The sequence below is a fragment of the Medicago sativa genome, chromosome 7 (assembly GCF_051527215.1).
Source record: "Medicago sativa cultivar Bolivia chromosome 7, Bolivia_mono, whole genome shotgun sequence".
Lineage (NCBI taxonomy): Eukaryota > Viridiplantae > Streptophyta > Magnoliopsida > Fabales > Fabaceae > Medicago > Medicago sativa.
The window spans coordinates 67,264,187-67,277,598 of record NC_140755.1 but is presented as its reverse complement, the minus strand read 5'-3'; the positions used below and the strand labels follow the sequence as shown (position 1 = coordinate 67,277,598).

Here is a 13,412-nt window from a genome sequence, read left to right as displayed (position 1 = left end):
AATAGTTCTTATATTAAAATTGAACTTTTCGGTCCTCAATTTTTACATTTGTTGGAGTTTTTTTCTTTCGAAAAGGCCAAGGAAATGATATATTGAAATGAACAGTCAAAGCATAAGAAGTGCTATGATATAAAAGTTATATAGTTAACAATACAAAAATAAACACCAGAACAAGGACACCATCAAATCAAAAAGTAAAAAGGGTCGTCCCTATGAAATAGGAGGCTCAACTCTCTTTTTAAAATAGGTCCCTAGTAAAATGAAAACGTATTTTTTGTGTGTAACTAGGCTTCATTAGAAAAATCAGAATCAGAAGAAGTTTTAAATATGAAACGAAATAAAAAAAGAATTAAGTGAAAGAGATGTGAAATTTACATAACGGTGTCGGTTGGATTTGTCACTTCGTTGTGGGAAAGGGGAAAACAAATGGTTTATGCGAGAAAAAAATGATTGTTGTGATTCTTTCAATGAAATAACTTTTCAAATTGACTAATTAAGTGATTATACAAATTGGGGGTGGTTTGATAACATCTAATTTATGTATAGAAAAGAGAACTATAGTCTTTTTTTTGGTTACAGAAAGTTTAGGTGAGTTCGGCTCTAGTCACCACCAGGGTCAGGGCACGCCTCCGGGCCCAAAGGACACTTATAGAGGTACTTACAGATCACCCACCAACACTGCCCTCACATCGGCAGAGGGAATCGAACACACAACCTTCTGCAAGGAAGTGGCCCGTTCCTTACCAACTGAGCCAACGCGTGTTAGTAGAGAACTATAGTCTAAAAAAAACTCAAACATGTACTGATGAAAGAAAAAGAAATAACATATATATATATATATATATATATATATATATATATATATATATATATTTAAGTGGGGTAGGTATTACACTTAATTTTTTTTTAAGACCCGTAGCATTTAGAGGCCCGGCCCGGTTGAGCACCTTGCACTCCCCCAAGGTCGGGCCTGAAAAGGTTGACAATCAAAACTGCATGTAGAGTCACTCTTAAACATCTAAGATATGTTAAGTGTTGCATTGGTAAAAATTATACAAAAATCATTTAATTTTTGGACTAAATCCAAGACCACACCGTAATTTTAACAATTATGTTGATTGAACACCATAAGATTAGGTTTCTTCTAAATTGATCAAATACATGTCATTCAAATCACATGAAAGCATTTGTTCACTTTCTTACCATGAGAAACCAAGCCTATGAACCGAACCGCGACAACAACTAGAATATGTCATTACATTGTTGAAACCTAAGCAAGACAAAACTTTCGATCATAATTCAAACACTAAAAAAACAAATGATTGGCTAATTCATTTACATTAGATCCAAGCACACCCAGAGGTGCCGATAAATTTTGAACGCCTCTATGAATTAAACTATCTTTGATTGAAAGATGATCAACTAATAACCTCCAAACAAACAGTTATATCTTCGTTGGAACAAAATGTTCTAAGTAATTTTAAACAAAGGAGAATATGCTATTTCTTAAAAATTAAAAATTAGCTCATAAGGTTCTTTAACATAAAACAAACAACCAGGGTTAGGATCCCAAATACAAGTGTCCTCCGCAATTTTCTGCTAATAAATACTCCCTCCGTCTCACAATTATTGTCTCTTTAGCATTTTTTCTTTTTCTCAAAATAATTGTCACTTTACAATATCAATGGAGCATTTATTATTTTTTTTCCACTATTATACCCTTATTTATTGAATTTCATCCAACTTAACTACTCCACTAACTATAATTAATGAGGACATTTTAGTAAATGCTTCTAATTTTACCAATGAAATCAACACAATTAATCATTTTCTTAGTAATCGTGCACAAATCTTAAACGACTAATATTGTGAGACAGAGGGAGTATTAGACAGTAAAGCCCTACACTCATCGAAAAATTCAACCTCCCAGCTCCAACAACATGCCTCCATACCACTACCTACTAAAAAGTTTGTTTAATACCTCTCCACCCAACCACAACTTGTGCCAAAATAAAGTACTCCTGCCAATCCTTATTTTTCTCGATAACATTATCCACAAACCATCTCTCTCCACTCCCCTCATCACCTCTCTCGATATTACAAATATATTTCAACTAAACAGAATCCTTGCTTCACCCCCCTACCATTTCCCCATTAATTAAGGATCCTTGAATTCATGGGTGCGACTGCCATTAACAAGTGAGACTAATGTTGTGAGACATTCTGACATCCAAGTCCATCACTTTAAATAGAAAAATGCATTCTTGTCAAAATAGAGTCAAGATAAGCTTTATCAAAGTCAACTTTAAACATGATTGATTCCACCTTCTTTTTAGTTTAAAATCAGCTTTATTTGCTGGAGATTTTGTCCCAACTCTAATTTTTTTACCCCAAAAATGTTGATTATTGGCATTAGAAAAGATGAATCATGTTAACAAAAATAATATTTTCTCTTGAGATTCAGCAATTAGGCAACAAATAACCACTTTCGGGGGTCAAAAACCACCCGTTTTTGGCAGAAAATTTAAGTCGGTAAAATTGCATCAATATGTGAAAATTGAGAGGACAAAAAGTTTAATTTTAAAAAGGGAGACTAATACCATATTGAAACTGCATCACTTTTCGCATTGTGATTGATATTATTCAGAATGACTTATTTTTTATTGAGAAACATAATAACATTATGGTGTGTGCATCATGTGTTTTGGCTCACTTTATGTAGTAATATCTTAATTTCAAAGTTGTGTCTCTTTTTTTAATGTTCAACTAGAATTACCCTTTTAGTCCTACAATACTACTACATTAGGCAATAGAATTGAAAAATATGTATTATTTGGTACCTCAAATTAAAGCTTCAAAATGGCATATTCAGACAGTCTAGGGGTAATCGCGGTGCGGTTTGGTTCGGTTTTGAGGTTAAAAGTCATCCGAACCGCAAAATAAAAAAGTATGCAGTTTGGTTTGGTTCGGTTGAATTTTAAAATAAAATCCGAACCAAACTAAACCAAACCAATGCGGTTTGGATTGGATCGGTTGGTGTGGTTTTTTTTAGACAATAATTTTTTTTTTGTTTCCAACATTAAAATCAAATTAAAAAGCTAAAACACCACATATTTTCAGTAATGTTTTAAATTTCATCACACATTACAATTTTATTTTCATCCAACAATGTTCTCAACTACGTAGACCAAATTAAAACATGGATAACAAGTAATCTAACTTTGTAAGAAATACAAAAGACTAAAATTTATATCATTCTCTAAGAGTTCAAGTAACATATAAATACATTTTTGAAAGAAAAAGTAAAGAAGAAACTTAACTTGAGAAAAAATATGTCATTTTATTAAAGTTTCAATTGAGTTTCTATGAGTATTGGTCTAGGTGATATATATTTAATTAGTGTTGAATAAAAAAATGATCCGAATACATCCAAACCAAATGCGGTTTCAGTTTGGATTGGTTCGGTTGGCAGTTTTTCTATTGGATTGGTTCGGTTTTAAACAGCCCTACTAGACACATTGTGCATGACCTATCTTTAATAGAACATATATGACAACAACACAAAGCTTGATGGATTTTCCTTGTTCTAGTTTTCTCTGCAAGCTAAGTGGTGGCTACATGTGTAATGCACTTCCTTTCTCTGCAAACTAAATAACAAATTGGGGGGTTTGAATTTTGGTCCCTATATACTATAATGTTCATGCCAACTGAGTGACATTCAATTGACAGTATTATTGATGTTTTTCATATAAAACTTACCCTTTAAAGTGCTTAAAGAGTGCCCTGGGGCACTCGTTAACATTTCCCTAAAAAGAATGCAAGAAAGGGCAATTTCGTAAAATTAAAAAGAAAGTTGTTGAATCATACAGAAAAAGAAAAACTGTAACCCTTTTCTCTTCCTTTGGGGCTAGGGTTTCAGCGTGCTTATCTCGCTTTCTTCTTCTCTGGTACTTTATTTCTTACTTACATTGATTTCATTGTTATCTTACATTGATTTCATTGTTATCACACCATTGATTATGTGTATCAAATTTCATTTGTCAACGTCATCTTTTGATTTATCATCATAACATCAGTCGTCTGTGATTCTGAGCCATTTATTTTGTGAACAAGTGTAAAATTTTCATTTATTTTAAGTGATTATGAGCAAGTGTCATTTTTGGTAGAAAGTGTAATATTCAGGTTGTATTCTTTTTATTTGTTTATGCTAGTTTCTTATATACGGCATATGCATCAGAATTATTTTATGGTTGAATACTGAGATTTATTTTACTTATTTCTTTGCAGATCTTTTTGTGATTTCCAAATTAAGGACTAATGGGTAATGAAAAAGAAAAAGTTCATATTAACATTATGTTTATTGGTCATGTCGATTCTGGGAAATCAACTACTGCTGGTCATTTGATCTACAAGCTTGGAGGTATTGACAAGAATGTCATTGATAAAGAAGCTGGTGGCATCGACAAGTCTGCTTGGGTCCTCAACAAGCTCAAGTCTGAGCAGGAAAGAGGTATCACAATTGACATGAATGTCATCGAGAGAATTGAGAAAGAAGCTGCTGAGATAAACAAGCGTCCAAACAAGTATGCTTGGGTGCTTGACAAGCTCAAGTCTGACCATGAAAGAGGTATCACAATTGACATTGATCTGTACAAGTTTGAGACAACCAAGTACTACTGCACTGTCATTGATGCCCCCAGTCACAAGGATTCCTTCCTTAAAACCATGATCACGAGAACGTCCCAACCTGACTGTGTCGTTCTTATCATTGATTCCACTACTAGTGGATTTGAAACTTCTAAGGATCGTCAGGCCCGCGCACTTGTTCATCTTTCCTTTGTTTTTGGTGTGAAGAATCTGATCTGCTGCTGCAACAAGGTATTTATATTTTCATCCCCTTTAAAGTTGTATTTCATTATTTTTATAATTAATAATTATCATCTATCTTCACAGATGGATGCCACTATACCCAAATACTCCAAGGATAGGCTTGTAGATATTGTGTTGAAACTTATGCGCTTTTTGTCGTTGGTTGGCTATAGCCAACTCCGTACTCTATTTATTCCCATCTCTGCTTCTGAGGGAGATAACTTGATTGAGAGCTCTAAATCCACTAATATTGGCTGGTACAAAGGTCCAACCCTTCTTGAAGCTCTTGACCGAATCGAATATCCTAAGAAGCCATCAATCAAGGCTGATAGAAATACTGTTCCAGAAAATGGTATACCTTTAGAGACCCTATTTTGTAATCTTGAATATCTGGTGCCTTTATTGTTCACTGACTGTTTCCTCTCCTTTTGTAGCAAATTGCTCGGAATCACAGCCTCCCAAGAAGATGCGGATGGTATTCCTCTGTTACACCACTGCCTCTAAAACTGATTATGTAATATATAAGATGTTCGCACACATATACCTGTTATAGGATTTGCAATATTTTATGCTACAATATTTTTGGTTTTGTTTATTGTATCTTTCAAGTTATCAATTCTCGATAAACTGTTGTTTAGACTTGAAGTTAGCTAGGGTTTATTTATCTCAGGACTCAGGACCACATCTTGATGAAAAGCAAGTAAGGAGCATTGTTGACGAGATCAAACAAGTCATCACGGCCAGTTCAAAGAGAAAGCTTGATAGAGCCAACGAATTTTACTACTGTGAGGATGATGAGGAAGAAGCAGAACAGGTCAATGAAGAAATTGAGCAAGAAAAAGAACTTTTTGACAATGTAGGAATATTTTATGCTTGTCATCCGACTTTTGTCATTAACTTGATTTTTTTATGCATGCTTTCCTAGCTCTTATGTTGAATTTTTTGTGTGTAAGATTGGTGATTGCTTGGGGACTCTGATAAAAACGTTTAAGGCATCTTTTTTGCCTTTCTTTGGAGAGCTTTCGTCATACATAACACCCATGTTTGTAAGTTCCCTTCCACCGCCGTTTTGTCGTGTCTTCTCTTTGCTGTTGGAATGAGTCTTCATATTCCTCTGTTGATTATTTGATTAAAAGTTGCTTTCTTTAAACATCTATTTCAAAGTAAAAAATGATCTAGTTGAGCAAATATTTGTTCTTTCTTGGAAAGGCATTAATTCTCGTATTTTGTTCCATATTGCTTTTTTAATGAGAAATAAAAGAAATTTGATTAGCCAGAAAAGAGGAAAATATTTGACATAGCACATCAATTTTAATTACCACTTTAAATATTATTAAATGAGATTCTGTGATTTTTATTTTTTATCTTTTGTTTGTTTTCGTTTTTATATTTGATCGTTTAAAAACTCTAAAGAAATTTGAAAATTTTAAGATACTGTTTTAGATAAGCGAAATTTTATTATGATGATTTGTGAATGACATGATTTATTTTTGCCCCAATGTCTATTGCTTCACTTAGAGACATAAAACATGTAACCTGAATCAAAATTTCCCCTTGTTTACAACTTATAATCAGGGTAAAGACAAAACCACAGAGGAAAGGATAATTGCCATTCGTATAATTTGTGACGTTGCTGAGCACTGCGGCGAAGCTGCTCTTAAGTAAGAAATCCCCTTCCCTCACAAGAAAAAAGCTCCCCTCCCTTTTTTTTTTTCGTCGGGAGTTCTCCATAAGTTGATGTAGAAAATTATTTTTTTCCTTTATATGGAATGGTTCTGGATTTTAAATTCTTTATGTTGCTGCAGATATTATGGTTCATTTATTCCGTTGTTGCTTGAAGGTTGCGATGATGAGTGTTCAGATGTTCGACAGGTTCTCATCTGTGGTTTATACTTTATATTAATGTTTCTTTTATAATTTTGTTATTTACCCGAGGTACACAAATTTTCTCAACGCAAAAATTGAATATCTTCCCAGGCAGCTAATTATGGGGTTGATCTTTGTGCTAAGCTTCGTGAATCTGTTTCCAAACCCCCTCTTGGAGGTCAGTTACTCATACCAGTTTCGTATTTCTCATTTTATCCGTGTCTTACACCATCGTTATAGTCAATTTAATTCTTCTTCTACAGAGACAGTTTCAAGTTCTTCTACAGAGGCAGTTTCAAGTTCTTCTACGGAGGCAGCACAGGTACATCATACATGTTTCTGTAATCTTAGTCTTGCATGTGAGTATGTGACCATAATATCACTCAAACAATTACAAGGTGCTAGTCATACAGATACTTCTTCAGTTTTCTGTTCTAAAACTGAATCTTGTAATGATTTTCTGATCATCACGGTTATGATTTTAATACATTAGATGCAAAAATCTACTGTATGCTATTTATGGCTTCCACCCAGAGTCAAACTTAATATTTCTGTGATACTGGTTGAAGACACGAGTTTAGCTCTATTTTACGCGCTAGTTGTTTTCCTTGTGAATAGCTGATATATTCTATAGAAGAGTGGCGAATTGATTATAGGCATTTTGTATTTAGTTTTTCTTGATCTATAAAATTATGACTTGAATGTGCAACTTGAGGGATAATGTTGATATTCCTTGTACAGGTTTCTATTGATTCAACTGAGAAGGCTACTGTTTTGGTGAAAACCGATACTCAAGAAACTGACTAGCAATGTTTTGGAGAATGTTCCAAACACCAACTGCTCGGATATGCAATGTTTAAGGAGGTCCAGAGTTTGATCCTACTGGTCTAAAGACAGATATGTTGACCCCACAAGTACAATTCACATGATTAGACAAAGATATTTGACGTGTTAGTGCACGGTTTGAATCTACAATTTTAAAATATTTTGGGTGTAACCGGATAATTTAAGGGTGTAACTAGAAAATATCATGCCATGATTTTCTGGTTTTGTTAATTTGTATCTTAACTATATGTTGTTGATTGCATATGCATGTTTGAGTTAGAATGTTGCACTTAATTTTAGAAAGTCCTATTTGTAATTGAGAAACCTAATAACTTACTTTTTCAAGAACAATGACTTACTTTTATATGATTATATCTACTCCACTTTCTTTTACATGGGTGTTGAAAAACTATTTCGTCTGGATAACAATCAACAGGTTATTTTCCCTTGTTTCTAACTTCTTTTTTCCCCTCATAAGACTATCACATTTTTGTCAAAAAAAAAAAAAAAGACTATCACATTATGCAGTATAATTGAAAAAACTGTACCGTAGTAGTAGTACTGAAATGTAGGTTAAAAATTAATGCCTATACTCCTATTATGTTTTCGGATAATTGAAGAACCACGGTGCCATCCATCCATGGTACACAAACTTTTCCATTTGTAACTTTTATAAATCCACATATCGGACATTAGAAACAGTGACACGGTGTGAATCAAAAAACACCATGGTTTGTAGTTAGTCCATTGTGTTAGAGCAACTTTCGGTGTACGTTTAGAAATCATAATTATAAAATTGACACCTTGCGATCAAATGAAACTACATCTTCATGCAATAGTTTCATGTGTCAGTCGAAAGAAGTGCCATTCCGAATATGCATTTAGATGTCACTTATACTAGTATTGAAAACTCATGCGATGCAATGAGAGATAATAATCGTTGAAAAAATTTGATTTGATTTCCCATATAGTTGTGTTAACCTACTTAAAAGATATACATGTTAACAGAAAAGGTATGTTAAAGAATGGATAGGAGAGAGACAAAATAGAAAGGAAAAAAAAACGGTAATTAATAGTATTACTCTTGCAATCATAATACCCTAACATATGGAGAATAATCCCTAATGATTTTCCATAACTATTCTTAGTCCAACCAATTAATTCAAATAGAACTGCAAACCTATCTAAAAAATTTCCTTCAAAAAAACCTATCTAAAAAATTGAACAGCTAGTTGAACTGCATGTTATTTTAATCATATGAATGGATAATTTTTTGCTTCAAAATAGATCAAAACCAAACTGTGGACACCCCTACCAGCACCAATTCACAAATTAAGTTAAAGATCATGTTTCCCGCTGCATTCTTTCTTTACAACACATCAGAACACGACTAAATTTACATATATTTTTTTACAAAGTTATCTCTCATCTACTTGATATTCTCTGTATTTTCTTCTCTCACCTCCGAACAACACAATTTTTAAGTGAAAATAGTGAAAACATATGCTCTCTTGGATAGAAAAAATCACCAATACAACATGTGCACCTTAAAATTACATGTGTTCTTTGTTATCATGTTTGAACTGCATGCGTTCTCTCAAATTTTTAAGGGTTACTTTGTAGCAATATCCTCCTTCCGATCTCAAATATAAACAACCAAAAATATGAAAATACATGTCGTCGCCATAATCTCATATTAACTTAGAATAATTAAGATAATAGAATTGTGAAAACATATGCTTCAGTACCAACAAAGTCAAAAAAAATGGATCCTATTGACATTGCTGAGTTTAATTTCAGTAAATCGAACTACTTAAAGTTGTTAGTCATAATATTGCAGAGTTTCATTTCATTTCATTACAATAAGAAAGAAAGGCCAAAAAGAAAAGTTGAGAGAAATCGTACAAGTATTGAGATACCTACGAGCAGTTGAACAAATTGGAACAGATCATTTGATAGAGTTCGAATTCAAGTCTTATGAATGCAACATCTTTAAAACTCTTGAAAGATAGTTGCATTTCCGGAGTGGATCCAAATCCGCAAAGTCTCATATCTAAAGATGATTTTCCATTTCTATTATGATAGGCTTCTTATTAGAATTAATTATGCGGAAATTTTACCCTATACCTCTATATCTATACCCTCACCCCTACATTTAATATGAATTGTCTATTTTACCCTTCTATATAAAGTTCAAACACCAATTTGTTTTCCTAACATTTCTTCAAAAATTGTCTGTTCACCCCTCTCCTAGTCCCAACTGCAAATATTCTAGAAAAAATATTCTAAGTTTTCCAGAAAGCAACAAATTGATCCTTCCTTTTCGCTATTTCACATACAAATCACACAAAAGGCAACGTTTATACATGTTATGCCCGACAAGACATTATTCAGATCTGTATTAATTTACATGATATGTATTTATCATTGATGTAAATTTGGACTTGCTAGTCTGCTATGCTATCATTGCGGTGCATATGAATAAGAAACTAAGAAAGGGAAGCTTTACATGGTCAGATCAGATGATATGTGTCAGTATTTCTTTGCCTTTTGATCCGATTCAGATCTTCCAGTCTAAAAGCGTCACGTTTTCTGAAGTATCTTATTTTGTTCTTAGTAAATCGGTTATTACTGGCATGTAATTGGGTAAATTTGATCGCTGGTACTACTGTTCTCCTTCATGCCTAAAATCAATTAAAAGAAGGCATTGAATCCATGGCTGGTTATAGATGTAGTTTTAACAATTTAACAATGGGTTTGATGGTGTTTTCAGTGCTCTCAGAAAAGCAAAAATAAATGTTCAAAGGGAGGGTGAAAATTAATTGTGCAAAAAGCTAAATGACAAAAAGGTAATATTGGATTTTTCAATAATTTGCAGGGTGAAAGTACACATGTAGGGGTATGGGGTAAAATATCCTAATTATGTTAGTTATGTGTAATTAAGTTTAAGAATAAATAAGGAAAGTTGAGTTATTTGGAAGTAATTGGAAGGGAGACCAAACTCTATGATTCTTGGAAGGGATCCAATGTAACTCTCTGATTATGTATATTACTGTTTCATGTTGTAATCCCTTATTCTTTTCTATACCAGTTTCTAATATATCCTTAGTCTAACCAATGAAGTCTTCATCACCAATGCCCTCAATCCTTCCAAACCACGTAAAGTAAAAGACCATCTATTTCTATCAAATGACACCATTGAGATCACAAATATGTAAGGAAATGAAAAATGTCCATCATCTCTCTCTGAATCTCATAAAATTGTAGGGAAATATATTGATTAAAGGCATAAGCATAAAATCAAACTCATATTATCCTCTACATTGCGAATTTGCGACGGTCCTACATTTATTTCCACGTCCGTAAACTTAAAATAAGAAAACTAATGACAGTTTATAAAGGAGCACATTTTTCTTTTGTTGCTTCAAGTTAAAGCCTGTAACTGTTGTTTGCATTATTATGGACGAGCAGAACACAATATCTTATACATTGATAACTTTAGGCTAAAACATTACAAAAACCATCAAAGTTATGAATATTCAAGAGATACAAAGTTTCCTTTTGAGAGAATCATCTAGCAAATTAGTAAATAACTTAAAAACAAATCTATTCATTTCAGAGATTGTCAAACTATTAACGATATAACCATTCAACAATACAATAACCAAGAGAATTGTAAATAAAATGAGACAATATTAAGCAAAACACATTACTTGTCACGAGTAACTTACTTTCCACTCGTCGAAACCAAACTTTCTACATAATTATCGAGAAAAACCCACTTTTCTGTTTTGGTAGTTATAATTCGCTCCACCTTATTAGTCCTCCAATTGTAAAGAATTAGTTGTCCTACTCTACAGTTTGCCAACATCAATGTATCACTGTTCTCAGAATGACACAATGGGAACACCCAACGATATGATGCTGAACAAAATTCACTAAACTTACGAAATTGATTCCACCTTATTTGAAGATTATCATTACTAATGTTAAGAAATTGACTCCAAGATTTTTCAACTCCAAAGTTCCTCATCTTCCATATATAAAAATTGGTGGTTCCCTTGTAAGAGTAATGATAACAAAAACAAAGGCAATCCATAAGCGCACAAATAGTTGGCTCATTCAACATCATTTCACGGGAATCTTTCGGGATCAACAATTGTGTGTATGTCTCTATCCCCAAATCAAGTGAGATAATCGTATAATGCTCCAACTTCCTATTCTTCGAATTATCATGTATAATATCATTTCGAAAGACCAACCAGTTAATAGTGCCGCTCAAATACACACCACCACGACTACGGTTGAGGTCAGCTTTAAATCGAATAAAAACATCGGGAAAACTTTGAATATTTCTCCAAGTATTATCACCCAAACTAAAAATTCTCACAGCTCTGCTCATTTGACAGAACTCCACTACCTTATACGTGTCAGTTGAATTATCAAAACCAAACACAATCGTTGATCTATGTGTCCTTGTAAAAGACCCTGATTTTTCCGATACTTTCCTTGTGGCCGGGTTATAGAAATAAAACCAATTTTCTAATTGATCAAAACCAAGCAAGCAAACCAAACCATTGCAGGAACCAACAACGTAGAGCTTATCTTCCATCAATCTGCAGTAATGTTCGTTCACAGAGGTGATCAATGGGTTTTCCACTAAACCACGAACAGGCCAAGAATTGACTATGAGACATTTGGACACGATGGAAGTTAAGTCATGCTCTATTCGTATTATTTGTTTGTATCGTTCAGATTTCTTTTGGTGAATTTTGATAAAACTAGGGTTAGAGATTAGAGAATTCCAAGACTTGCAAACACACCTGAATCGCGTAAGAAGATTCACAGTAAGAAATGATAACACTTCAAAGACAAGATCGTCGGGGAGAATTACTGGTGGAGATGTCAGTTGCACAAGGGACTGGCGCCGTAACTTTGCTGGAGGGATATTCATCACAGCTGTTGTGTTTTTCTTCTGTGATTGAAGCTTGAACCCTAACAGACGCCGAAAGTTGAGTTATATAGCATCTTGAACCCTAAAAATAATATTATTTACGGATGGAATTCTTTAAAAGGTTATTGGATGGATTTGCTGTGAAACAGATTAATAAGTTATCTCAAAATAAAATAATAAATTAAATTTATTTTGCTAATATATTTTACGGGTCCTTCTTGATCAAAAAAATACTTTACGGGTCCCAAATCCATGCGTTTTAGTCAGAAATTTTCGGTGAAATGTCATGCGGATATTTTCTTTGAAAATATTATTTTTTTTTGGTTACTTCTTCAAAAATACAGTACTATGTTTGTTTTTCTTTTCATTCTTTTTTCTTTTTTCGGATTCTTTTTATTTTACAGACAAAAAAAAAAAGATTCTTTTTATTTTATTTTTTTTGGTTTTCATGATTTTGTATCTTTTTCTAACTTCATAAGTACACACTACACCTAACACACCTTTTTTTTTTTTTTGTGACCGGGTTTGAACCTCGAACCTTGCATATATTATGCATTGTTCATACCAACTGAGCTAAGCTCACGAGGACATCTAACACACCCTTTGTAATACCTACAAACGTCCTCAATATTTGTATTTTATGTATCTTTGACATTCAATCTTGCTATTTGATAATAATTGTGGAATAGAAAATTATTATACTATTAATAATTGTGGTTTTGTTGATATTATTATTTTTTTTCATTGCCTTTTTATTGGGGATACATTATTACCCAGGCAGTGTTATAATTTAACTGAACACTCAAGATTACTTAAACATTAAAAACAATAAGATAATAAGATAATAAACCTATGAAACGATGGAAATCCAGTAGAAAGACAAATCATGAGTATTCAG

At 33.1% G+C, this 13,412-nt stretch overlaps 2 protein-coding genes across 2 annotated transcripts; one reads left to right on the top strand and one right to left on the bottom strand.

Annotated features, from left to right (window-relative positions):
- The first annotated feature begins 4,277 nt into the window (after positions 1-4,277).
- On the top strand, positions 4,278-7,806 carry LOC146907900 (uncharacterized). Its single transcript, XM_085724466.1, has 10 exons — positions 4,278-4,878; positions 4,954-5,221; positions 5,304-5,344; positions 5,540-5,725; positions 5,823-5,915; positions 6,445-6,530; positions 6,675-6,741; positions 6,847-6,913; positions 6,999-7,057; positions 7,477-7,806. Exons 1-10 carry the CDS (start codon positions 4,318-4,320, stop codon positions 7,540-7,542), a joined length of 1,494 nt encoding a protein of 497 aa, XP_085580592.1. The 5' UTR covers positions 4,278-4,317; the 3' UTR covers positions 7,543-7,806.
- A 3,481-nt stretch (positions 7,807-11,287) lies between these two features.
- On the bottom strand, positions 11,288-12,514 carry LOC146907899 (F-box/kelch-repeat protein At3g23880-like). Its single transcript, XM_085729186.1, has one exon. The coding sequence runs from the start codon at positions 12,512-12,514 to the stop codon at positions 11,288-11,290; it is 1,227 nt and encodes a 408-aa protein (XP_085585312.1).
- Positions 12,515-13,412: the final 898 nt, after the last annotated feature.